Source organism: Megascapheus bottae, chromosome 13, assembly GCF_031878675.1.
Source record: "Megascapheus bottae isolate mThoBot1 chromosome 13, mThoBot2.hap1, whole genome shotgun sequence".
In the NCBI taxonomy this organism is placed as follows: domain Eukaryota; kingdom Metazoa; phylum Chordata; class Mammalia; order Rodentia; family Geomyidae; genus Megascapheus; species Megascapheus bottae.
In genome coordinates this window covers 58,197,972-58,221,971 of record NC_143521.1, presented here as the reverse complement: position 1 = coordinate 58,221,971, position 24,000 = coordinate 58,197,972, and the positions used below count along the sequence as shown (strand labels likewise).

At 59.9% G+C, this 24,000-nt stretch overlaps 1 protein-coding gene across 1 annotated transcript in view; it reads right to left on the bottom strand.

Moving 5' to 3' along the window:
• Positions 1-24,000, bottom strand: part of Sorcs2 (sortilin related VPS10 domain containing receptor 2) — a 241,080-nt gene that overhangs the window by 91,790 nt on the left and 125,290 nt on the right. The window contains exon 3 of the mRNA XM_090343870.1: positions 10,216-10,315. Within this exon, the coding sequence (XP_090199996.1) occupies positions 10,216-10,315 (100 nt within the window). The remainder of the gene's footprint in view (positions 1-10,215; positions 10,316-24,000) is intronic.

Sequence of the window (24,000 nt, the reverse complement as noted above, 5' to 3'; positions counted from 1 at the left end):
CTCCCGAAGGAGGGCCAGGGTCCAGGCAGACTGCCCGGGGGAGGCGGCTCCCTGGCAGAGCGGAGGCACAGGAAGGAGCAGACAGAAAGGACAGGCTTCCAGCGCGGGTGGCCTGAGAGCTGTGTGTTCTGGTGGGATTTTCAGCCTGAGAATGATTTGCTATCCGCTCTACAGCCAAACCTGGAGAAAACAGCCTGCCAGCCTCCCTGCCAGGCCTGGTGGAGAGCGGCCGGCAGGGCGGCCTCGGGCGGCCCCGGGAGCAGAGTGGGCGTTGCTTGACGAGCAATCAAGCGGACTCCATCGCCAGCGGGGCTGTGCCCCAGGAAGCGGCCTTGTTTCGGGGCACACGAGCCCTGCCTCGCATTCACACCAGGCAGCTCCTCTGTGACGAGGTCCTTGCAGCTGGGGCTCTGCGGCCGCTCCCGGGGCCCTGGTTCCTCCGCCCTGTGGGTCCAGCCCCTCTTGCAGCTGCCTCACCCACCCTGGCCATTGCCTCTTAGACACCGCCTCCAGGCAGCCCGGCTGGAGAAGCCTTCCCTCTCCCATTTGGACTCACACCTGACTCTGTGTCTGGCCTTGTCCATCAGCTCCCATCCCTCCTCACAGCAGGCCCCTGACTCCAGGTCCACCCCCTCCCTGCCCCTGGCCCTCCCGTCCACCACCCTGGCCATCGGGGATGCCCTCTCTCAGGCCTGCCCTGGGCCAGGGCCCGTCTGCAGTCTCTGTTCACAGTCTCCAACACTAGGCTAGACACAGGTGATGGTGGAGTCATTCTCAGCAGAGCTCTGTCTGTCTGCTCCAAACACAAAGGTAGAAATGAGGTCTGGGACCAGGACTGTGCAAAGACACCCGTTCCTGTCGCATGGGCAGGACACTGCAGCTCGGGGGCCCGGACAGTCTCCAGGAGAGCTGCTGCAGGAGGCGAGGCTCAGAGGGGAGATGCCGTCACAGCCGGAAGCCCCTGCCCTCATCACGCCACCTGTTTAAGCACTGCCCACCCCAGGTGCCACGCCTGCGGCCAAGCTGCTCCGGGCATTGGGGTGTACCTGGCTGGGGGAGCCCCTGGCCTGATGGGAAGGTGCTGGGTGGGGCCTTTGGGGGCACAGACACCACACTCGTCAGCGGTGCCCAGCACAAGAAGATCTACAGTCGTTCTGAACACAGAGCAGGACGGGCCCGCTGCCCACCTGGCCCTGGCCTGCCCCGATGCTGCTTTATGAGGCCATAAATTGAGGCTCTGCAGAAGGCAGGCCGCCCTGGACCCCATTCCTCACTCCGCCTCCCGCTCGCTGGATTTCCTTGCTGACCACCCCCCACCATCAGTCAGAAACACCTTAGCCTCGGCACTTCACCCAGAGGCAGGGGAGGGGCCGGGAGGGTCCCGCATGTCCCCCCCAGCTCCATCCCCACCCCAGGCAGAGCTGGAGAATGCAGCCATCGCCAGCCCCAGAGCCCCAGCAGCTCTAAGAGCTGCGTCACGTGGTCGCCCCAGCCAGGCGCTGGACAGAATGGTCTGTCTGGTGTGGCCAGTCTGCAGTGAGCTCAGCCTAGCTTGGCGGCCCCTGCTCTAGAGCGTGGTGGAGGAGGGTCTCAGGGGCCCTGGAGGGAGGGCCAGGGAAGAGAGCATGACCCTAGAGGACTGGAAGACCCGGAAGGGAATTCACTTAGACTTCACGAGCCATACGCACAGAGGGCATATATGCATGTGTACATCACCTTGACCGCCGTGTGCCATGGAGAAGGACCAGGCCACTGAGATGGGGCCTAGCCTCCATCCCGGAGGTATTCGTGGAGAATACCTCTGCTTGTCATAAGCAGCTGGGGTTTCTGTTCACTCTGTTTGGTGTGGTGCCTGTGCCTTGAACTCAGGGCCCAGGCATTGTCTCTGAGCTTTTGTGCCCAAGGCTGGCAGTCTACCCCTTGAGCCACAGCACCACTCCTAGACGTCGGGTGGTTGAATGGAGAGAAGCGTCTCATGAAATTCCTGCCCAGGCTGGCCTCAGATTTCAGCGCTCAGCTGAGTAGCTGGGATCACAGGAGTGAGCCACCAGTGCTCGGCTATAGCTCGTTGCTTTTGCTGGCATGCAGAAGGCAGAAACGAATAGTGCCATGCCATCCCCACAGGCAGGGGACACCCCCTTCCAGCTGGGCTCCAACCCCTACCCCGAAATGTCCTTGGTGCTGAATCTGAGGAAGCCAGGGTTGGGGCGCCTGCTTCCTGAGGCAGCCAGATTCTCACCCCTCTCCCACCTGACCACATGGTGCGAGAGCAGCTCGGAGGCCAAGGGGGCCAGATGCAGACACTGGGACCTGTGGGCCCAAGACAGGAGCCTCCGATCCTGGTGTGGGTCCAGCCAGGCCACAGCCTGAGCCCATGTCTAATCTGCCTGTCAGCTGCAAATCACTTCCTGAGCTCCGTTTTCCTCCCTTGCTCCAGGTGTTGGAACACAAAACACACCCTTGGATGCAGAGCGCTGAGAAGGTGCAGGCAGGCCAGCTTTGGATGGCGGCGGCGACAGCTATGTCCCCTCCCCACCTCTTCCTCCATAGCAGCCCCAAGGAACCCCTCACTGGGCACTCATACCACTGCCCGACCTGGTGCCCAGAACCTTCCGAATAGCAATGGCAGAGCACACTGCGCCAAAAGGCGTGGCACGGGAAAGAACTTTTCAAAAGGTGCTTGGCAAGGAGAAGGCACTTGGTAAATATTCATCGGATGAACAAATGATTATCATTATGATAATAGAATCTAGCCTACAGCACGTAATTCAATTCTCTGTCTCCATGGTTGGTTATTAATCTCTATCTACTCAATAAGTGTGATAAGGAGCATGGGTTCTGGCGTTGCTAGGACACGTCACACTCCAGAAAGCCGCCTACCGTCTTCAGAGTCTTCTGTCCTCATGTCATTTGGGCCTCACAATAGCCCAAAGACCTAGGTGAAGAAGCCCCCAGACCTAGGTGAAGAAGCTGAGTCTCAGGTAGGAGACATGCCATGTGCACACACACACACACACACACACACACACACACAATGAATCAAAAGTCACTGCAGGGCAAAGAGCTTGGCCATTTTCTGAGGCTGATTGAACAAAGATAGACTCAACTGCCCTCTCCTCTGTGCCCAAGGGGGAGAAGTTACACCGTGACAATTGCCTTCCTTATGCTTCTTTTTTTTTTTTTTTCACACTTGTCTACCACTGAGCAGAGAGTATCACTATGGTGTGTCTACTACAGATACATGAAGGGGTGAGTGGAGGATGGTGGACAGATACATGGATGGATGGATGGATGGATGGATGGATGGATGGATGGACGGATGGATGGATGGACGGATGGATGGATGGATGGAGGGAGGGAGGGACATAAGAACAGATCAGATGGATAGCCGCAATAGGTGACTAGGTGGGTGAATGCGTGGGTAAGTGGAGAAGGGTAAACGGATGGTTGGATAGCGGGTGGGTGGGAGGACGGAAGGACTGATGGGTGGCAGTGGGTGAATAATGGCGTATGGATAATGGTGGACAGTGAACTCTGGATCCTAGCAGTAGGAATATGTGTTCTTAAGTCTTCTTTCCCTTCTGCGCCAGTGTGCAGATCCTCCCCTGTCCCCTCTTCCCGGGTCTGTCTCCTCCATCTTGCCACACTGTCTCTCCCTGTCCCAAGCCCCATGTTTTAGCGGGAGTGGATGAGGAGGTGCTGTCTCCACACAGTGGGTTGGGGCTCCACCAGCGAGCGCCCTGTATGGGGGCTGCCCTGCTCCCCGGCCTGCCCAGGCTGCTGTGGGGCCCTGGGTCTCTCTGGAAAGGGCCCTGCTAGGAAGTGTCAGAAAACTGCCCGCCTGGAGTCACTCCCAGGCAATTTTGGAGGGACTGCACCTGGAGAAATGCCATTAAGGTGAGGCAGTTTAGTGGCTCTGCGCCCCCTGGCCGTGGGACCTGGACCGGCCTGGCTCCCACAGTCACCCTCCTTTCTCACACAAGCGTATTTGCCATGGTGACGGGTCTGAAGGTGACCCCTGCGGTTCAGAGCTGGACCGGGCCTCTCTGCAGAGTGCCGCCCTGTCCTCATGAGTTTTGCCAGGCTAATGGCTTACCTGAGACACAGGAAATGCCAGGGACAGCCTGGTGCATGCGACCCTGAGCCTTGGCAGTGGAGGCTCTCCGTGCTGCCTAGACATCTGGAAGCCAAGGTCCCTGCTTGCGGCCGCGTTCTGAGCCACCCTGCTTCTTCGCGTGGCCCTCCCTGTGGGCTCGCAAGATGGCCTCATGCAGGGTCCTGGAGGTGTGCCCCCCACACCGACCCCCCACGTGACCCCAGGCTCCCTGCAGCTCTCACTGTCCCCGCGGTGGTGACTCAGTGAGTCGTGTCACATGCACACGGCACCTTTTGCCTTCTACCTACACCTTTGCTAAACATCTGGCCTCCAAGCTGCGCACGCTGCTGCTGAATTATCGCCAGAGTCACCTGCTAAAGACCCAAACATGCCACCCTCGCTACTCAGGAGGCTGAGGTCTGAAGATTATGGTTCGAAGCCAGCTTGGGCAGAAAAGTTCACGAGACTCTCATCTCCAGTTCTGGTGAGTTCGGCACTGCATGGCAGACGCCCCAGTGTCCACGGGGTCTGGCTGTCTCTCCTTGCGTGGACAGTGAGCATCCTGACTGGAGACAGGTTTCCGGGCGTGACACCTGCATGCCTCGCCCGCCTCTCCCCCCAGCCTCCACCCCTACCCTGACCCCCACACTCCAGGCCCTTCCTTCCCAAACCATGACGGAGAGAAGGCCACTGGCTTCCCGTCCATTCACACAACCACGCCACTTGAATCTGCGGTCTGTCTGGCCATTGTCCCTGTGTGTGCGGCTTGTGCCTGTTTACCCTCCTGCTGGGAGCCCATCTGTCCCTTGGCTGGGCATGCATGCTCTCCAGGCCGTTTCCTCTCACTAAGATCTCTGGGCACCATGCCTGGGGTGCACAGCTATCTGCAGGTGTCTCATTCCAGCCTGCGTGTCCCCGCCTCATCCTGCAGGAACCCCTGCGGTCAGACCTCTTCTGCAGCTACTGTGAGCGCTGGAATCCATTTGTTCTTTTGAGGTTCACGACTTTAAAAGTATGCTTGTGATGGCTTGGTTTTCTAATCCACTATAAATAATTTTAGGGGAGGAATGACAAGTTCCTTTCCCCTTATAATTAACACACACACACACACACACACACACACACACACACACACACACACACGCTCGGAACACGAGGCCCATCTTAACAAGGGCTTCAGCTCCTGGCTCCAGTGAGTTCACCCACACTCGGATGGCAGCTTCTGGCTCCACTCTGGCCTCAGCCTGGAATTCTCACTCCCCACCCCGTCGTCCTAAAAGCCCCTCACTGTACCTACCATGCCCCTCACCAGTCTCCAGTACCAACCACAGTGGCTCTCAGCTCTGTGAAGTTTGTGTTCTCTTAAGATGGGTCCCTTCCTGCCTCTCCCCCACCCTCCCCTGCCCCTCCCCCATACCCTGCTCCTCCCCTCTTCTCCCACCTCTCAGCCCCATTCTAGCCCCCATCTTTCACCCATACCTGAGCACCTGCCCCCAGCTTCCTCCACACCCCACACACGGGGGGCTGGGACAGTGGTGCCAGCAAGGAGAGACCACCGTCCCCCCACCGAGGATGGGTGGGAGATGCCGAGTGGCGCAGGGGCGTGCTGGTGTGCGCCGCCCGGGGTTCTGCACGCCAGGCCAAGGCCCCCACCTGCCCTGCCCACCACTCAGGCAGGGAGGGGCCTGGGGGCCACAGACACCTGCCAGGCCCCGGCAGGACGCTCTGTGCCCTGCTGAGCCGCCCGGGGGCCCAGCTCCACGGCCCCCCGCAGAGGGTCGTTTATCTCTGCCGGTGAGAGGGAGGACACGTCTGTTAAAAGTCCAGCAGGACTTTGGAGGACACCTAATGGCTAATTTATACGGGACAGCTCCTCTGTAATTGCTCTCTAATTACGTGACAATTAGAATTCATATGGCAGCCCTGTCCTCAGATGCCCGCTCATCTGAGCACCTGAAACCCTTGCGAGTGGGCGATATGTGAGCGGCGGCGGCCCCACCACGGAGCATAATTACCTGTGTGATTGCTCCCTCACACCCCAGCAATCACACAGCGGTGGTGTGATTTGTATATTTCAATTTGTTTGTACACCTCGTCACAGTCTCCTCTGAGGAGTGGGGGGCCGGCCCAGCGGGGGCTGAGACCCTCGGTTGCTTGGAATGACCCCGTGGTCTGCTGGCCAGTGGGAAGAGGAGAGGGGCGAGGGGGTATAGGAGGGCGGAGGAGACCCAGCTGCCAGTGGGAAGGGGAGAGAGCAGCGCTCGCCCCAGTGCTCGCAGCCCATGCTGTGTGGCCCCTGCCTCACCTCCCACCCGACAGGCACCACCCACTTCCTCCTCACTGCCCTCTAGGGTTTGAGCGTCGCGGCAACCCCACCCTTGTTCCTTGCCTGCTCGGGACCACAGTGGCAGAAACACTAAGGCGAGCTAGGCTAGCTCCAACCGGAAGAGAGGGCCCGGCAAGCGCCATCCTGAGATCTCCATGATCAAAGGGAGACGTTCATCTGGGAGGGAGGAGAGGAGGAGATGCTGAGAGCTCAGATCTGTACCAGCAAAGCCACTTCCCCTAAGAAACGCAGCCACCATGTGTTTAACAGCGCCAATATATCTTACCACGGAAGGAGACACACACACACGCACACACACACGCACATGCACGCACATGCACACGCACGCACACGCACACACACGCACACGCACATGCACACGCACGCACACGCACATGCACACGCACGCACACACGCACACACACGCACACGCACGCACACGCACGCACACGCACACGCACGCACACACGCACACACACACGCACACACACGCACACGCACACACACACACGCACGCACACACGCACACACACGCGCACACGCACGCGCACGCACGCGCACACACACACGCACACGCACGCACACATGCACGCACGCACACACACGCACACGCACGCACACACACACACGCACACACACGCATTGAGAAGCTTTTCCCTGACAAGGAAAGACAGGAAAGTCACCCACGTTCAGCCTCTGATCTCAAACACCTCGGCCATAAGAGCGGCCTGAGGACAACACTGTCCCAGGACTCCCTGTCACTCCAGTCCTCTGGCCCTTGTTGCAGCAGCGGCGGTGGACAGGTGTCCCTTTCCTTCTAAGCAGGCAGCCCCTGCAGCTCTCTGCGGGCCAGTGCCTTCCTGTCCAGGAGAAAACATGGCTCAGTTGCGCATGTCTGTGTGTGAGTGAGCAGGGCTGAGCCTCCAGCCCGCAGGGAGGGGACCTGGTTTCCTGAGCTCTCGTCTTCACTGAGGCTGTCCTCTACGATATCGGGGGCTGAGTGTGTTTAAAACAAAGCCTCATCCTGGCTTTCAATCAGCCAAGGCAGGGAGCGGCCCTGGCCAGAGAGCTTCTAAGAAGCAGGGCTTGTGTCTCTTTCTCTCTCCCACCGTAAGCTCTTGGCGTTGAGAGGGAGGGATTTTTCCATCCACTGGCTGGTGTTTCGAGGGGCTCACTCTATTTCTGAGGCTACAGCTCTCCACAGACGTGTCCCATTGAGCCTTTTTTTTCCCTCTGGAGCAGGAAGGCACCTGGTTCTCAGGGGAGCTGGAGAGGCCGCCTCATTGGAAGGGACACCAGCCAGTCCCCGGCAGTGGTGGCCCATGGGCGTGTGGGCTGCTGGGGGCTGGCGGAGGCTGGGTTGACGGCCTGCCTCACTCTCACACCATGCCACATGTGGTCCTGGGGCTGTCACTCACCTGGGGCTCTCCCATCCCCTGTGAGGTGGCATGGGAATCCTTGTCCTGGGCTCTCTGCCCTCTCCAGACCATCAGTTTGGTGCAGAAGGTTGGTGTTTTGTTTTCTGGCATAAGCGTGATCGTATTTACATGTATGTATGTATTGTGTGATTTTAGCATTCACTCCAATACCAGCAGAAAGCCACATGGATTCTTAATACAAAACGTGGCTTTGGTGAGGGGTCTCCTGCCGGGCAGCCCCTCCAGGCCTGAGGGGCCTGGGGCCTGGGTGCACTCACAGCTCAAAACTGGCAGGGGGACTGAGGCAGCCGCAGGGTGCTGGGTGAGACAGAAAAACAAGAGGGTTCACGGGCAGGAGAATGGTTGGTACACGGACTCTTGAGTCTTCCCACTCCCCGCGTGGTGGGAAGGGGTGACACAGGATGGTGGCAGGGCCTGTATGTAGCGTGGGATGTTGTCCCTCAATGCCCCCACCCCCACCTCAGGCCCTCAAAGGCTCTAGAAAGTTCCTTCCTGGTCCCAGCAAGGCATCAGCTATAGTAGGTCCTCAGCCCGCGTCTGCTCTGCCCAAAGGGTTATTTTCCCAGCACAGGGACAGATGTAGCCTGGCACAGAAGAGGCCTGTGAGCGGATGGAGCAGAGGTCCCCGTGGGGGGAGCGGAGGTCTAGAGGACCCCAGCCCCCCTCCTCCTGCCACCTGAGCCTGGGGGAGGGCGCCCCTCCCCTGAAGGGCCCCCATATGGCTCATAGGGAGGCTTGCACAGCAACGGAAGGCAAGAGAAGACAGACACAGAACATGCTGAGCTGCTTTAGAAAGCAAGATGGTGCTTGTTGAAAAGGCATTAGCTAATGCCTCTCCTGTACGCCCTTCCCTCTTCCCGTCCTCCTGGTGATCCGGCCTGGGGTCTCCCCTCCAAACTCTGTGTGTCTGCCAGCATCAAAATGTGGCCATCAGAACTCGGGCGGGCAGGACCCTGTCCAGGCTTCCCACGCCTCCCTGGGCAGCTCAGCCAAGCACAGGCCTGCGTGCTGCCAGGTGCCTTTCGCAGATGGCTTCTCAGCCTTGCCAGAACCCCGAAGGCTAAGGAGAAGCAGCACAAAAACGATCACGGTGCTCGCCACTTCAGCAGGCCTGGGGAGACATCGAGGAACCTGCCTGGCCCCTCCTCCTGTGACAGTCCCCTGAGAACCACAGGGGTGTGCCCCTCGAAGAATGTGGATGCTTATGACTCTACGAGGAAGCCAAAGCTGGCTTCACGGATCCTACGGGGGGGGCAGCGTGAATGAAGACGAAGGCCTGCCTGACGCCTGTGCAATCTCCTGCTGGTAAATGTGCTCTCCTGTACCGGGAGCTCTGAGGACGACAGCCCCTCCGTCTTCTCCCGGCTGGCCTCCAAGGAAACTCATACCCATCTCACCAACTCCAAGTTTCAGCTTCAGATTGGGGAGAGCCGGGGGCCCAAGTCCAGTCCCAACATGGCTGCGTTCGAATCCTCTTTAAACTACTTCCCAGCTATGGCAATGGCTCACTCCGGGCTATTCAAGAGGGTGAGATCTCAGGACTGTAGTTCAAAGCCAGCTAGGGGAGAAAAGTCCTCGTGGCTCTTATTTCTAATTAACTGACCAAAACCCAGAAGTAAACATTGTTGTGGCTTGAATAGAAGAGCATCAGACTCCAGCAAAAAAATTTTAAAAAGCTGAGGAAGATCACGAAGCCGAGTTCACACCCAGAAAAACACAATGCAACACAACACAACACAACCACTTCTTCAGAGTTGCACCAAGTGCAGGGTTGAGCCCACACCCTTCTCCGTGTGTCCAGTGACCTACGAGGAAACTAAGGCTTAGAGAAGCGGGTTGGGACAGGGGCCCGGATCTGAGGCCCTAAATGGCTTCTCTGAGCGGAGTCCAACATGACTCGCCCTGACCCGGCTCCAGGGACCCTGCTGGGCCAGGGTGCAGAGACACAGGTAGGCAGGACGGTGGGAGCGTGAGCGGGGGGCATGGAATGACACGACCCCTGCTCCAGGACCAGCCCTCTCTGTACACCAAGACAGCACGCAAAGCTCTGATGAGAAACAAACCCAGCCTGGACAGACAAGACTGCAGAGCCACGACACGGCACCACCTCTGGGACCCTGTCCACAGCCCCCGCACCCCTCCCCCAGGCCTGGCCTGCCAGATGCTGCCCCGATCAGCAAGCAGGCCTTCCTTCAGAGGCCAGGCTGTTCGTTTGAGATCACTCATCAAAATGGATAAGAGGAGGTAAACATCTCACAATCTGGGGGACCACTGTCCCAAGGCCGCACAGAGGACGGTGCAGGTGGCTTCGGAGAGCCAGCTCCCCGGGGATCGCCACCCTGGGTGACACGTACCTTTCTCTTGTTGCTCGGGCAGATGTAGAAGTTGTCGATGACGGTGGTGACGCCAGGCTGGAGGGTGAGCTTGCTGTAGGACGTCCCAAAGTCCGAGGACCTGCAGGAACAGAGGCAAGGTGTCAAGGTCACAAGATCTCTTCCAGGCCAAGCTAAGGAACAGCTCTTGGCACCCCTGAGATCTCACTTCCAGCCTTTCCCAGCTGGCTATGTGCCCGGGCCCAGCTGGCCTCTGGCTGGGCCGGTGTCCCAGGGAGAGCACAGAGCCACACCGCCCACGGAGGTGTAACCAGGGAATTGGTTCAGAAGGCCTCCGAGAATCCAGCCCCTCGGGAAGGAGGGAGAGGGAGGCCCATCCGTGGTGGACTTTATAGCCCCTGTTCACGAACCCAGCCAGCAAATGAGATGCGGCGGGACCACCTCTGCCCCTGCTTCCTGACCCCCACCACACCCGAGACCCCGCCCCTCCAGCCATCCTGCCCACACCAGCCCAGATCCAATCTTGCCACCACCCACTGCCAGGTGGGGGCCAGGCAGGGGTGAGGATAAGACAAAGGCCCTGAGGTCCAGTAGCCACCATCCAGTGGGGTAATAGGAAGCCCACAGACCCACGGGCAGGCATGTGAGGGCTAGAAGGGGTGGAACCGCGGGTGGGGGATGGAGGGGCAGAGGCCGTGCCTGGCCGGCATGTTTCCCAAATATACAGCCCCGGAAGCCGTGGTCCTGGCCTTGTTGGAAAACAGAGCCTTGGCAGATTTAGTCCTGTGGGTGAGGCCTCCACCCTCCCTAAATCCAGTGCCTGGGACACACAAGGAGGGGCCAGCGTGAGGAAGGGCTGAGGCTGCGTGGGGCGGGGGAGGCCCCGACAGGAGCCAGCCCAGCCCACCTCAGGCTCCCGACCCAGAGCAGTGAGGGCTGGGGGCCTTTGCTGAGGTGGGCAGAGCGTGCCAGACACGGGCAGAGTCGTCCAGAGCAATACAGACAGGGACAGGGACGCAAACAGCGGGGGAGACAGGCTGGCAGGCCGGCAGACAGACTGACAGACAGGCACTGAGCGCCCTGGGCCAGGGCAGGGGACTTCATCTCATTTCAGTTTTGGGGGGTGACTTGAAGGGACACGTGCTTTGGCTCACTGGCCGGTCCTCTACCACCTGAGCTGTGCCTCCAGTCAAACAGAGGGGGTCCTGCAGCCTCACGCAGCCCCTCCATGCCTGCCCGGCGTCCCCCACTGTCACACACACCCCTCTACCCCTCAGTACCACACCCTTGCTAGGCGTGGGCCGGGGGGAGCACCCTGGGGGTGGGGGGCCTGGGGGGGGCACTCTGTCCTGTCATCTGTCCCCATCCTTGTCTGTCCCTGTCTGGAGCCGCCTGCAGCGCTCAGAAGCTTGGTCCTCCGCCCCCTGTGTCCTCTGCTCCCAGTGGGCACACTGCAGTCACCCCGGCCCGCCTGTGCTCTCCTCTGCGGCATTGACGAGGACACAGGTATCCTCGGAGGCCTCAGGCCGTCGCCCACAAGTGGGCACTGGAGCCAGGGCTGAGGTATGTGTAGGAGCCCATTGGAGAACAGGGCGTAGAAGCTGACTAGAGCAAGCTGTGAGAGACAGCAGGCCTGAGCCTGGAGGGGAGGGGGGGGAGGGGAGGAGGGGAGGGGAGGGGAGGGGGGCGGAGGGGAAGGGAGGGGAGCGGAGGGGGGGAGGGGGGAGGGGAGCGGAGGGGGGGGGAGCCGAGAGTCTCCAGATCACAGAGGTCGGGCCCACTCCAAAGCTCAGACCCCCGCTGGCCACACGAGGCCCCCTCCACCCCAGAGCTCCACGTAGCACACGAACCCAAGCTGAAAAGCACGGTGACTGTGACTGCAAATCCACGCCGCGCTCAGAGGCTCAGCCTCGTGGAGATGAGCGCGAGTGTGTCATCCCAGGGCGTACACGGCTGGCATATCGACGTAATGAAATGCTGGCTCTGCTGAGTTCATTAAAATCCATTAGTAAAATTAACTTCACCTGCTCCCTGGCTAATTCATAGGCTTTCTTTTCTTATTGGAGGTTTGATTTGCGGCGACGATGCACGGTAAGATCCAAGCTCTGCCTCTGCCCAGCTCCCAGACCCTCACCCCTGCCCCACTCCGCGTACCTCCCACCAAGCCACCTTGTGGACAGCGGTCAGCTCCAGGCGCTGGGCTAGGGCCTCATGACGCGGGCCCGCACTGTGGTGTGACTCAATGTCCCCAGGCAAACACCCCCCCCCCCCGCTCTTCCTTCCTCCCCTCCAGCCCAGGCCACGCTGATCTTCTCCTTGCTCCCGCCGTTTCATCCACTCTAGAATGTTCCACAGTAGCAGTGCCACGGTGGAGTCTTTTCAGACTTCCTTCTCATGCCCTCCCACGGCGGTGCCCGGCCATACCCATCTCCAGTTGGTAGCGGGTCACTAGAGCATTCAGAAGGACAGGCAGGGCTCGTGCCCGGCTCCTGAGGGGCGTGGGCCTGTGAAGGCACCAAGAGGCCCGGGAGAGGGCCAGAGGGCACCCACGCCGCAGCGGGCACGTCACTGCCCAGACGGGAAGGCAGCTGCAGACAGAGGTAGGGAGAGGATCCGGCAGCGGGCAGGGGTGGGGGCAAAGGACGCAGGATGGATGGGGGTTCATGGCGTGACGTGGACTCCCTGAGCACAGCCCGAGCTCCGGCCCCATTCTCTACTCCCCCTGCTCCTTTGCCCCTCACAGGGAGGCGTTCCTGGCCCCAGGAACTCAGCTATGGGTTCAAATCTCCGTTCTCTGGTCTGCAGGCTCAGGGTCATCCATTCGGGGTGCTGTCACCGCCCCTGCGTGGTCTCTGCCAGTGAGAGCACTGTGGGCATGTGCACCCCGTAACTGGAAAGGAGGGGGGCAGAGAGAGGAAGAAGGACAGAGGAGAGGAGGGGGGAGAAGAGGGGGAGGAGGAGGGAGCAGAAGAGCCAGGCCACCCCTGTACCCACAATGCCCTGTCCCTTTCCATGGCCCACCCCGCCTTCAGGGTCTGCCCAGCTCCAGGGTCTTTGCTGGGTCCAAGTGGGGCCATTCCAGCCCAAGCCCATTCCGCAGAACGCTTTCTAACCAGCAGAGCCTAAAAGCAAGCACAAAACGGTGCACAGGCGAGCGCGGTGGGAAAAAGACGATCGGCACCTCGGCTGCTCAACTGCAGAGTGTTTGTACGTACTCACCTTAAAAATGATTGGATGAAGCCATCTTCATTTTCTATCGTTATTTCATTGGCAGGGCACCTGCTCAGCCCCCCACCCCCACCCCAGAGGCCCCACTTCCAGACTGGAACCATCATCACACACAAGGCCCACCCCTGCCCACCGGTGCCCTGCCTCCCAGTGGGGCTGTGCCCGTTCTGGCCTCTGAGGGGGGGGGGAGAGGAGAGAGAGAGAGAGAGAGAGAGAGAGAGAGAGAGAGAGAGAGAGAGGGAACGCACAAAGCGTGGATGCAGGTCCTGGCACTGTCTCTGAGCTGTCTTGCTGAAAGCTAATGCTCTACCACTTGGCTCTAGGTCTGGCCTTTTAGTGGCTAGTTGGAGCTAAGAATCTTTCACTGACTGTCTTGGCCAGGCTGGCTTTGAACCATGATCCTCGGGTTTCAGCCTCTTGAGTAGCTAGGCTTATCAGTGTGAGCCACTGGCGCCTGGCAAGAGTCCATTTCTTTGTCTGTAGTCCGTCCCCTGCCTGCTGCTCTGAGGTGCTGCACAGAGCATGTGCGGAGCTGGAGGGGACGGGTGGGCGGGTCCTCTGGCTCCCAGCACAGCCAGGGCCAACACCGCACTTGCTCTGCCTTGCCAGACCCTGAGCACAGACCCTGCCCCCTCCGGAGGTCAGCATGGACTCCTGCATTCAGGGAAACTGAGGCCAAAGCCACGGCTCTACCTGACAGCTCGTCATGGTTCCCTGAGCAGCCATGTCCGTGAACCAGGGCACAGCTGCGACTTCGGGGCTTGTTGGGGTCTGCGGTGTGGGAGATGGAGGCACCCGGCCCAGATCCAGGCCAGGCAAACTGATGCCTCCCTTGTCACTTCGATTCTGATGGGGAAGCTCATGCCGGCACTGCTTTGAGAGTCGCCTGGCTCATGACTACGGGCCAAGGCCAGCTTCTACCTCCCGTGCCAACTGAGCAGCCCCATCACCTGCGTGAGAGCGGGGCCTGCACAGTGGACAGTCTGCACTAGCAGCCCAGCTGGTGTCGCGTGACCTCCGGGAAGCTGGGTAGGGCCTCACTTCACCAGCGGCCACTCACCACCGCCCCCGTTTCTCTGGTCAGCAACACTTGTTGAGCATGATTGCACACTGTTGGCGGGGAATCACACACAGTTGTGCGGCGTTGGCACACCCAGGGTCCTACCCCATGGCCTTTGCACCTGCTGCCGTCACTCCTGCTTCTGTCACACAGCAACATCCTGATACAGTCTTCAGCCAGCGTGCTCAGGGGCTGGCTGGGGCCCTGGGACACTGTGCTCGTGTTGACTGGTTCAGGCTCACACTGCTCCCTTTGGGTCTGTGCCCTCCCCTGCCCCGGCCCGGGGACAGCAGGCTCCTGGAAGCAGTAGCAGCCACTCCCACCTGGGGCCCTGGATCTGAGTGAGCCAGGATCCAGCCATGCCACCCTCCTGTGACCTGCAGTGTGTACTCGTCTCTGAGCAGTGACTGCTGATTGTCTGGCCTGGCCTCGCCCCGCAGCCCTGCTCCAGGTCCAGGGCCACTGCTGGCCCAGCTGCAGACACAAGCCACTACTCATGGGCCTGTGGCCAGCCGCCATGGCTCCCGCCCAGTCCATGCAGCTGTCTGGGGAGGTTGAAGCAGGGGCACGGTGCTCAGAGTCTCCCCTGAGACAGGCGGGAGTGGAAACGCAGAGCTGGCCAGCAGCCAGCCCCCCCCCCCCGCCAGTCCCCTGCCCAGCCCCTCACCTCGCCTCCCCCTGCAGCCACCTAATAACTTAATGCGTCCGCTCCCCGGGCGAGCAAAGCGAAGGCGGTGGAAATTGGCAGAACATATTTCTCCGATTCTTAAGAATCCCATTTGAGAATTAAATAATGACAAGATGCCTTTAAGCACTTGAAAATTATGAGTTAAGCCTTTCGTTCCCAGAGAAGGAAACTGGCAGGCGCCACGCTGCCAGCCACGCCAGGCGTTGGAGGAGCAGGGTGGGCAGCGTTGCGGAATGCAGGCTTGACGCACACCTTCCCGGGAGATGGGGGGACCCACCAGGACCCCCACAGGAGAGCCAGGCAGGCAGATCCAGCTGCCTTCATGCCTGGCCTGCACAGGGCGGGTGGCTCCCAGCCTGTGGCCATGCCTGTGGGGCCTGAAGCCTGGGGGCCTCTAGGCCTGAGAAGCCCAATGGGGCTGCCAGAGCTGACAAGGAAAATAAACACAGCGTAGACCAGGGATGAGCAGCCACAGTGGATTGAATCAGGTTCCCCATCAGGGTGGAGGGAGGTGAACGGAGTTGACAGCAGAAAGAGCGGGTGCAGAGGCCCTGCATGGTCCTGGGCCAGGGCGGTGGCGCTCCTGCCTGGATGGGGGCTTGGAAAGGTGGTGGGCATGGCAGCCTGGCAGCCTGGGCCCCCTGCACCACCAGCCTGTGCCAGGGCCTGACCTGGCAGCGACTCTGCTGTGGAGTGTGGCACTCAGGAGAGCTGGGCTCGGCCCGCAGGGCACAGCCAGGTGTGGGCCCAGCGGGTCCTGTAGCCCAGCCTCTGCACCCCAGAGCTTCTGCTTCCTGGGCCTTGTCTCCCCCGCCAGGAGCTTTGCATTTCCCATCTGAGGGGGGGTACAGGAGTGAGGGCGCTCTCCTGCCCTGGCCCATTCCAGGGCTGGGCCGTGGGGGGGACTGCGGCTGGCACCCCCACCCGCCCCCCGCCCAGCAGGAGAATCACTGTGGTGTCACTTTGAGAGAGGGCTGGTCTTTGGCTCTCCATGGCCAGCGCTGCCAGGGGGCAGTGGTGGGCAGTTGCAGGTACTGGGCACACTCCCCACCCCTGCCCCCACTCCCCACAGGCTCTCGTGAAAGCCCAGTCTTATTTTTCCACAAACCTCACCCTACCCACCCCCAAAGCAAACCAGACAGTACAGGGAGCCCACTTAGATCCCGCTCTGAGCTCACGCCTGCCTCCCCCACACACAGTCCGGGCGGTGTGTTTGGCGTCTTTCATTTGAAGTGTGATCTCATTATCTCCACTCCTCCCTAGCTCGCTTCGTCCTCTGACAGCAAGCTCCAGGGCACTCTCCAAGTCTCCAGTGATCTCAAAAACAAAGCAAACACACAACAAAAGCAGGAGAAAATTTCGGGGGGCTCAGCGGTGGGGCACCTGCCAGCAAGTGCAAGGCGGGGAGAGGGCAGCAGGCTGTCGGAAGCTCTGCAGTTCAGGCAGAAGCACGTCTACACTGCGTAAGACCTTGTGCAAGAAGAAATGCGGTCCCTGTGCCAGGTGTGTGTCCTGCACCTGTAATCTCAGCTGCTTCAAAAGCTGGGACTGGGTTTGGGGTTCAAGTCCAGCCCAGGTAAAATTCTGTTTAGACCCCACGCCCATGGCAGCCAGTGGACCCCCGGTGGCTGAGTGTGTCGGTCGCCCCAGTACAAGGGAAGCGCATGAAGGAAGAGCACAGTTCCGGGTACGACGACAGGACTGGCCTGGCTTTCCACCCTAACACCGCCTCGTTCTGACCACGCTCCTCTGCCTCTCCTGTGCCATCTGTGCCCTTCCGTAACTGCTTTGGGATCAGAGCTTGCTCTGCGGGGGGAAGGAAGGTGGGACCGTGACCTTGAAGAGGCTGAGGGGCCAGGCAGGGGACGCACACGCCCGACTGCAGAGGGCAGAGCCGGCACCCACAGAGGCAGAGCTGGGGCTGTCATGGCACCCATGCCTGCTCTGGGGGCTGGGGTGACAGCCCTTCTCAGGTAATGACAGAGGAATGATGGAATCACTCATCCACTGTCGGGTGCATAATTAATCTGGGACATTTCACGGTGCCCTAGTGGGGAAAGGATTTCCCAGGCGGAGACGGTCTTGAAAAAGAGAGAAAACAAGGGGAATCTCTGCAGGCCTCCAGTCTCAGTTATGCTGGGATGGACGCCCGGGGCTCGCCCTACCGCAGAGAGCCGTGGCCTGAGCGAGGTGGTTCTCAGAGGTGGGGGCTAGGGTTGGGACCCCACCATGCCCACGGCTCCAATGCCCGGCCCAGCGCTGGGGCGCCCTATACTCAGGAGAAGCTGCCCCTGCTGGACCTGTGCAGGCACGCTGTGCTTGGGGAGACTGAGGCTGGGGGGGGGCAGGCAGCGAAGCAGGGAGAAGCCCCACTGGGTTGAAAGACCCACGTGGGATTTGAACTGCAGGACGCAGAGTGGGATTTGAAGCAGAGCTGGGGTGGCTTGGAGAGGCAGCTTGGCCTGCAGGACGGGGCTGGGTCCCAGGGAGCCATGCACCCCCCCTCCAGAGCAGGCGCCCCTGCCCCAGGGGTACCTCCCACCCTGCCAGCCCACGCCTCGCTGCTTCCTGTAGCTCTGGCCTTTTCCCGCACAGCCATGAATAATGAATCTGTTATAAATTTAGAAAATGTCCTTCCTCCCCATGGCTTGGCTTTTCTCTTTACTTTTTTATCATGCTGGCTTGCAAGAAAGCAAAGCCCCCCAAAATGCACACTTCCCTCCTTCCACTCCCTCCTGACAACCAGGATGGAGTCACTGATGTCACAGGGCTGTGGGCCTCCGGGCTGAGTGTGGACAGGGAAAGGGTGAGCCTCAACCCCCCTCACAGCTGACGGCTGCACCCCACATCTCCAGCCACTGCTCATGCATCTCAGTCTCAGGGAGGACTTGGTGGCTCTGTAGGGTCCCAGGAGGGTGGATGAGATAAGGATGTATGCACAGGCAGCCATGTTAGCACCTTGTGGCCACTGGGTCTTGTTTTCTCCTTTGCTTTCCCACATGGACCTCACAGGACATTGGAAGCAAGATATGCCCGGCACCCTCGGGAGACTCTAGGGCTGACCACTGACCTGTACAAGCTGTGCCCAGCGGCTCCTGCCACCCCGTTGTCTGTCTGCCTCATCCAAATCCTTCCTGACACACTGGCTCTGCCAGGTTGGGGCAGGTGTTGCGCAGATCTGCTGAGTGCCTTGAATACGGCGCCCGGCCTCTCTGGGGCTCAGCTGCTGCTCTGGCTAGGGACGCAATATCCACTTGAAGTCCCTCATGGGGCTGGCAAGCCGGGTGTCAGCACTCATGCCTGTAATCCTAGCAACTCAGGAGGCTGAAATTTGAGGACTGAGGCCGGAAGACAGCCTCAGAGGAAAAGCCTGAGCCTCTCATCTCCAGCGAGCCAGCAAAAAGTTGAAAGTGGAGTGTGGCTCAGGCAGTAAAGTACCAGTGTGAGTGGAAAGACCGAAGCAACAGTGTTCAGGTTCTGAGTTCAAGCCCTTGTACCAATGAGAGAGAAAGAGAGAGAGAGAGAGAGAGAGAGAGAGAGAGAGAGAGAGAGAGAGAGAGGGAGAGAGAGAGAGGGAGGAGGAGAGCCATGCATTTCAGATGGCAAGTGAAAATGCAGGACAAAGTACCAAGGGCTGCTGCTATGTGAAGCCTAGTTATCAGGGTGGCAGGGATGGGAGGCCATGCATCTCCTCCTCCCCCATTCTCCCCTCCCCCAGGCAGCCCCCTCTCCCTCCCTCCCTCCCAGGGCACCATGGGCCCTGGCAGCCATGTTTACCAGGATAACCAAGGCACCCTCGGGGTTGGGGGGTGGGGAGGGCCCTGCTAGAGAGGCACTTTCCTCTGGGAAGGCCACTGGCCTGCGAGCCGGAGAGCCCCTCCAGCAGTTCCACAGCTGTCTGGGCAGAGGCTTGCACTCAGGACTTCCCCGGTACACACAGCTGGAGCAGGAGGTTGGAGAGATGATGAGGAGCCAGGCCGGGGCCACCCCTGGCTCCCGCTGGGCCTCTCTGTCCTCTCCTGTTTCTTAGATCCTCCAGGGCTCAAGCCTGCTGGGCTTGCCTGGTGAGATGGGGTGCCAGGCCCTCGAGGGCCTTCCCCGGGCTCACGTCCTGCACCCTCCCCACACTTACGCTGCCACACCGGCTTTGCACTGAGCGGTACCATGACCAGACTGCAGCAGCAGCGCAGGCGCCAGCCACTGAACTGACTGGCAGTTCCCCAACTCTCGGCCCCTTTCCCTTGTCTGGTGACAGGGTGGGGGCCACAGAGGATACGAGGGGGGCCAGGCTGGGGGAAGGAGCTGGGGCCCCAGTCACCTGGTGGGAAGCAGGTGTCCAGGCGTCCACAGAAGGGAACCTTTCTGCCTTTGAGCCACTGCCAGAGGGGGTGGATTTGCAGCCCCAGTCGCCAGGCCCAGCCTCTCTGTCCTGCACGTGGCACACGACACGCCACCCTCCTCATGTCCCATCTCCTGGGAACCCACCTGATGTTATAAGGAAAGCTTTGGTCGCTCAAATATTAAATAAAACATCTGCATCCATTTGAAAACCCATTTCCTCCCGGTCTGCTCGTGGGGGTCCAGTCTTCTCCCGGGGAATGGCCTGCTGGTCAACAATTCCCAGATCCATGGTGGACGCCCCATCAAAGCTCCCCGGAGAGGACCGAGACCTCCAGCACGTGATGAAGCCCCGGTCGTAACTGCGTATGCTTCCACAGGGGCGCGGCCAGCGTTGACAGCTCAGGACCGGACACACTGCCAGATGAATGCGACGGTACCATACAGCACCCAACAGGGAAGAAACCTCATCACGCGCAGTGAAGGGTGGCCCTCTCAGCCATGTTGGGGAGAAAAAGAAGGCAGAGAAAGGCGGCCACTGCACGACCGCACAGGCAGGGTTTGTAAAAGCGAAGCCCCAAGGGGGATCAAGGAGAACAGGGGTTACTGGAACTGGGGAGGAGTCGAAAGCAGCGCTCAGGCCGTGGGAGGCACTCGGGGCAGTGGAGTGGACAGGAGCGTGCAGCAGCCTTGGGGCTCATGGGTGGGTGGTCCACTCAGTCTACGGGTGTCTCATCCCGGGCTGCATGTGCCTGGGCCATCCACAAGGGGGAACCACGTCCACAAGAGGTCAGAGGCTGGATGGGGATGGCCGCTCCTGCTCTGGCAGTGCCCGGCCCAGATGGTGGCTGTGAGTGGCACAGACACACACCCGCCTCCAGCCTGCTGCAGAGCCCGTCAGCAGGGCCTGCCCTGGGAGCCCCATCCCGTAGCAGTCACGTTGGAGAACGGGGACAGCAGAGCTGGCCAGGGTGACCAGGCTCACAGGACCTCTGAGGATCCAGGACCCGGGGGGGACGCGTCTGACAGGAGCTTTGTTCTCCAGAGCACAGTCTGTGAGCAAGGAAGCAAGGGCCTCCGGTGGCTGGGTTTTGGAGCAGTGCTTCCAGGCCAGTTTGAAACATGGAGATGACTGGTGGATGAGGGGGTGCTGGCCGGGCCAGGCCGAGGTGAAGCGGCAGGCTGGTGACCAAGCACCCGGAGGAAGCCACCGCGCTGAGGATGCTGCCTGTATGGCTGGTGGGCCTGACGGGCTCTGAGGAGGACGGCAGATTGCTCGGGAAGGTGTGCGTGCTTGCGTGGCCATCTCACACACCCCAGCAGTCTGGGGGTCTAGAAATGGCAGAGTATAACAAGGGGAGCATTGAAGAGGACCAAGAATGCCTGAAGTAAACAATTTGCCAACAATTCCAAGCAAGCAGCCATGAAGGGCCAGGTTCCACGGGGAAAGGCTCTGAGTTCAAGTTTGACGTCTCACCTGCCTATCTACAGGTCCTGAGGGTGTGCATGCACCCAGGCCCCACTCTGGTGCCAACTCACTAATCACCTTTGGGGATGGATACAGGGGACCGAGCTCAGGGCCCTGCACTTGCAAGGCTCTACCACTTGAGCCATGCTTCCAGACTCTTCTGCCTGGTTATTCTGTCTACTGAGCTGGCCTGGGCTGTGCTCACCATGCCTGTCTCCCTGCTGGTGGATGGGGTGCCAGCCACGGTGTTTGCTTGCCCTGCAGATGGGGTAGCAGGCAGGCAACCACTACATCTCACCACGGAGATGGAGGTTTGCACAGCTTTTACACCTAGACTAGCCCCAAACTGTGATCCTAACCTCCACAGTAGTTAGAATTACAGACAAGCCACAGAGCCTCATTAGAAAATGATTACTGCACGATGGAGGATGAATGGATGGGCAGATAGACGATGGATGGATACATAAGGTGTAGGTGGTGGAGGGATGGACGACGGATGCATAGGTGGGTGGATAGATGGGTGGATGGATAGATGGATAGATGGGTGGGTAGACTGGTGGAAAGCATGAATACGAATACCACAGGAAAAGCAAATAGATGCCCATTGAATGGCAGAACTATTTCCTCCCTTCAAAGCATAAACATCCACCTTTTGGCTCCTCCAATGATGGAGCTTTTGTGCTTCTGTGCTCTGACACTCGCAGGTCCCTCTACCCCACAAGGACACGTGTGGCCGAGGTTCCTGTCCTTGTGTGCCACCAGAGACAGGGGGCCTGGGCCAGGGCAGTCAGAGGAAACCTGGGGGGCATCTACACAAGTGAGAGAGCATTTCCTATGCAGTTGGGCACAAGAGGCCATGCTACACCTTCTGGCCCAATTGCTACACCTTCTGGCCCAATTGTCCTTCTATGAGACCAAAGCCAAGGTACAGGACCCAGACAGGGCCCCACCTGGGTCCTGTTCCAAACTTGTGGGTTGGGGGAGACTCTCGTGGCACTGCACCTCCATAACTTCTGTGGCGTGCCTCACCATTCCAAGCCAGAAACAACCCTCAGTGAGATCTGGAGATGACTGGAGGTAGAAGGCGGAGGACACACCAATCGTCACCTGTCCTGAGACTGTGGCAGACATCACTAATGGATGTCGGCACCCTCCACAGCTGAGACCATCTCTGCCCGTCCTGAAACTGTGGCAGACATCACTAATGGATATCACCACTCTTCATGGCCAACGCCATCTGCATCTCAGTCCCTCCTGGCACAAGGCCAGGGAATAGGACACCTCAGAGGCCAAAGCTTTCCGGCCACCTCCAGGGTTGGCTGCTGGAGGCCGTGACAGTGTGTGAATTGCCGGTGAGAGAGAAGCTCTGCCTACATCTCTGTTTCCTTTGTCTCTGGGTAGAGCTGAGCTGTGTCTGGTGTCAACAAAGGGAAATTCTAATAGAATCATGGCAAGCCTAGGAAATAGTACAATTCACAGCGACCCCTAATTAAAACTCATGGAGTGCACAGCCGGAGACTCATAGCTGCTGGGGCTTAATTGAGAGAAGGAGATGCAGGGAAGCGGACGGCCTGGCAACGGGGGGCTGGGAGCAGGGAACCGTCCACGGAAGGCTCTGAGCTCCTGGGACCGGGCTGGTCGGCCTCCACTGGCTCAGCTGGCCTGCAGGCTGGTGGCTCTCAGGTGCAGGCAGATAAGAGGCTGGACTGCAGCTCCCTCTGATATCCTCCCACTCAATCTGCACGGAATCCCAGCAGATCCTCGAGGGGGGGTTCATGGCCCCCTGTGGTCTCTGACAGTCCCAGTGTGGCCCAGGCTCCTTCCTTCCCCTAAGCGATAGGATAAATGACAGCATCCACATCTTCACGGTGACTGGATGGACCACACAGAGCAGGGCCCCGGGGAGGGAGAAGCAACCTCTGCTTCTCCAGTTCATGGTGCCATAGGGAAAATCTGCTGGGCTTCTTGGCTTAGGGGGTCCGGGCATGTGCTCAGAGCCCCACAGACTCCCACAGCCACACCCTTTGGGGTGAGAGTGAGAGGAGCCCAGGGCTGGGGGCGTGATCTTATTCCTTCTCCCTGGGGAGATCCCCCCCCCCCCGAGATCCATCCACAGCCTGACCACAGGGCTGCCAACAGGTCCTCATTTGTCTGTAGACAATGTTCAGGATCCGAGGGTGCCCAGGCCTTCCTGTCCATGATGGCTGGGGTCCCAGCGTGCAGTGAGCTTACGTGATGTAACAGGATACAGGGACGGCACGGCAGAAGTCGAGTGATGGGGCCACAAGCCAAGGGCACCTGGCGCCACCGGGAAGGGCCTCACCAGGGCATCCAGAGCCCGGCTGCAGAGGGGTGGCCTCTAGGTCTATGGGAGAGCAGACCCCTGGGCTTGACACCCTCAAATTGCTGCTCCTTTCCTGTGGCTGCCACAAGACACTACAGGACGGGAGGCTGTCGCCCGACTGGGGAGGAGGCAGTGCACTTCGGGGTGAGCTGAGAACCTGGGGGCTGTCTTCAAAGCCTGTGAAGCCAGGACACGCTGTCACATCTGGGTGGGGCTTCGGTGGGAAGGCACTGGGTTCCTTCTGTGGACCCCTGAACATAATGGCAAGGCAAGACTCCTCTGGGGGCCCAGCCAGCGGCCTCCTGGGGTCAGGGGCCGGCACAGGCTGTGGGCAGCGGCTGGGAGAGCCGGGGCGGTGGTGCAGGTCCCAGCAAGGGAGGGCACCCTGGGCCTGAGAGTCTTGGCCCCCATGCTTCCCTGTCTTACTGCCTTCCAACCAGCTCCCCCCATCACTCAGTCATTCAACAATGCCCCCAAGGACAAGCAGGCATTTACTTCTGCAGACACCAGACAGACAGGGCCCTGACCCTGTGGGGCGGAGGGCGGGGCCTCTGGCAGTGACCTCAGCCTTCAGAAGCCACCGTGGCCCACATTAAATAAATGAAATGAACAGAGGCCGGTTCAGCTCTGAGTTCTCTAAATGGAGGACAGGATTATGTGGGGGTTCCTTTCAAATTGGA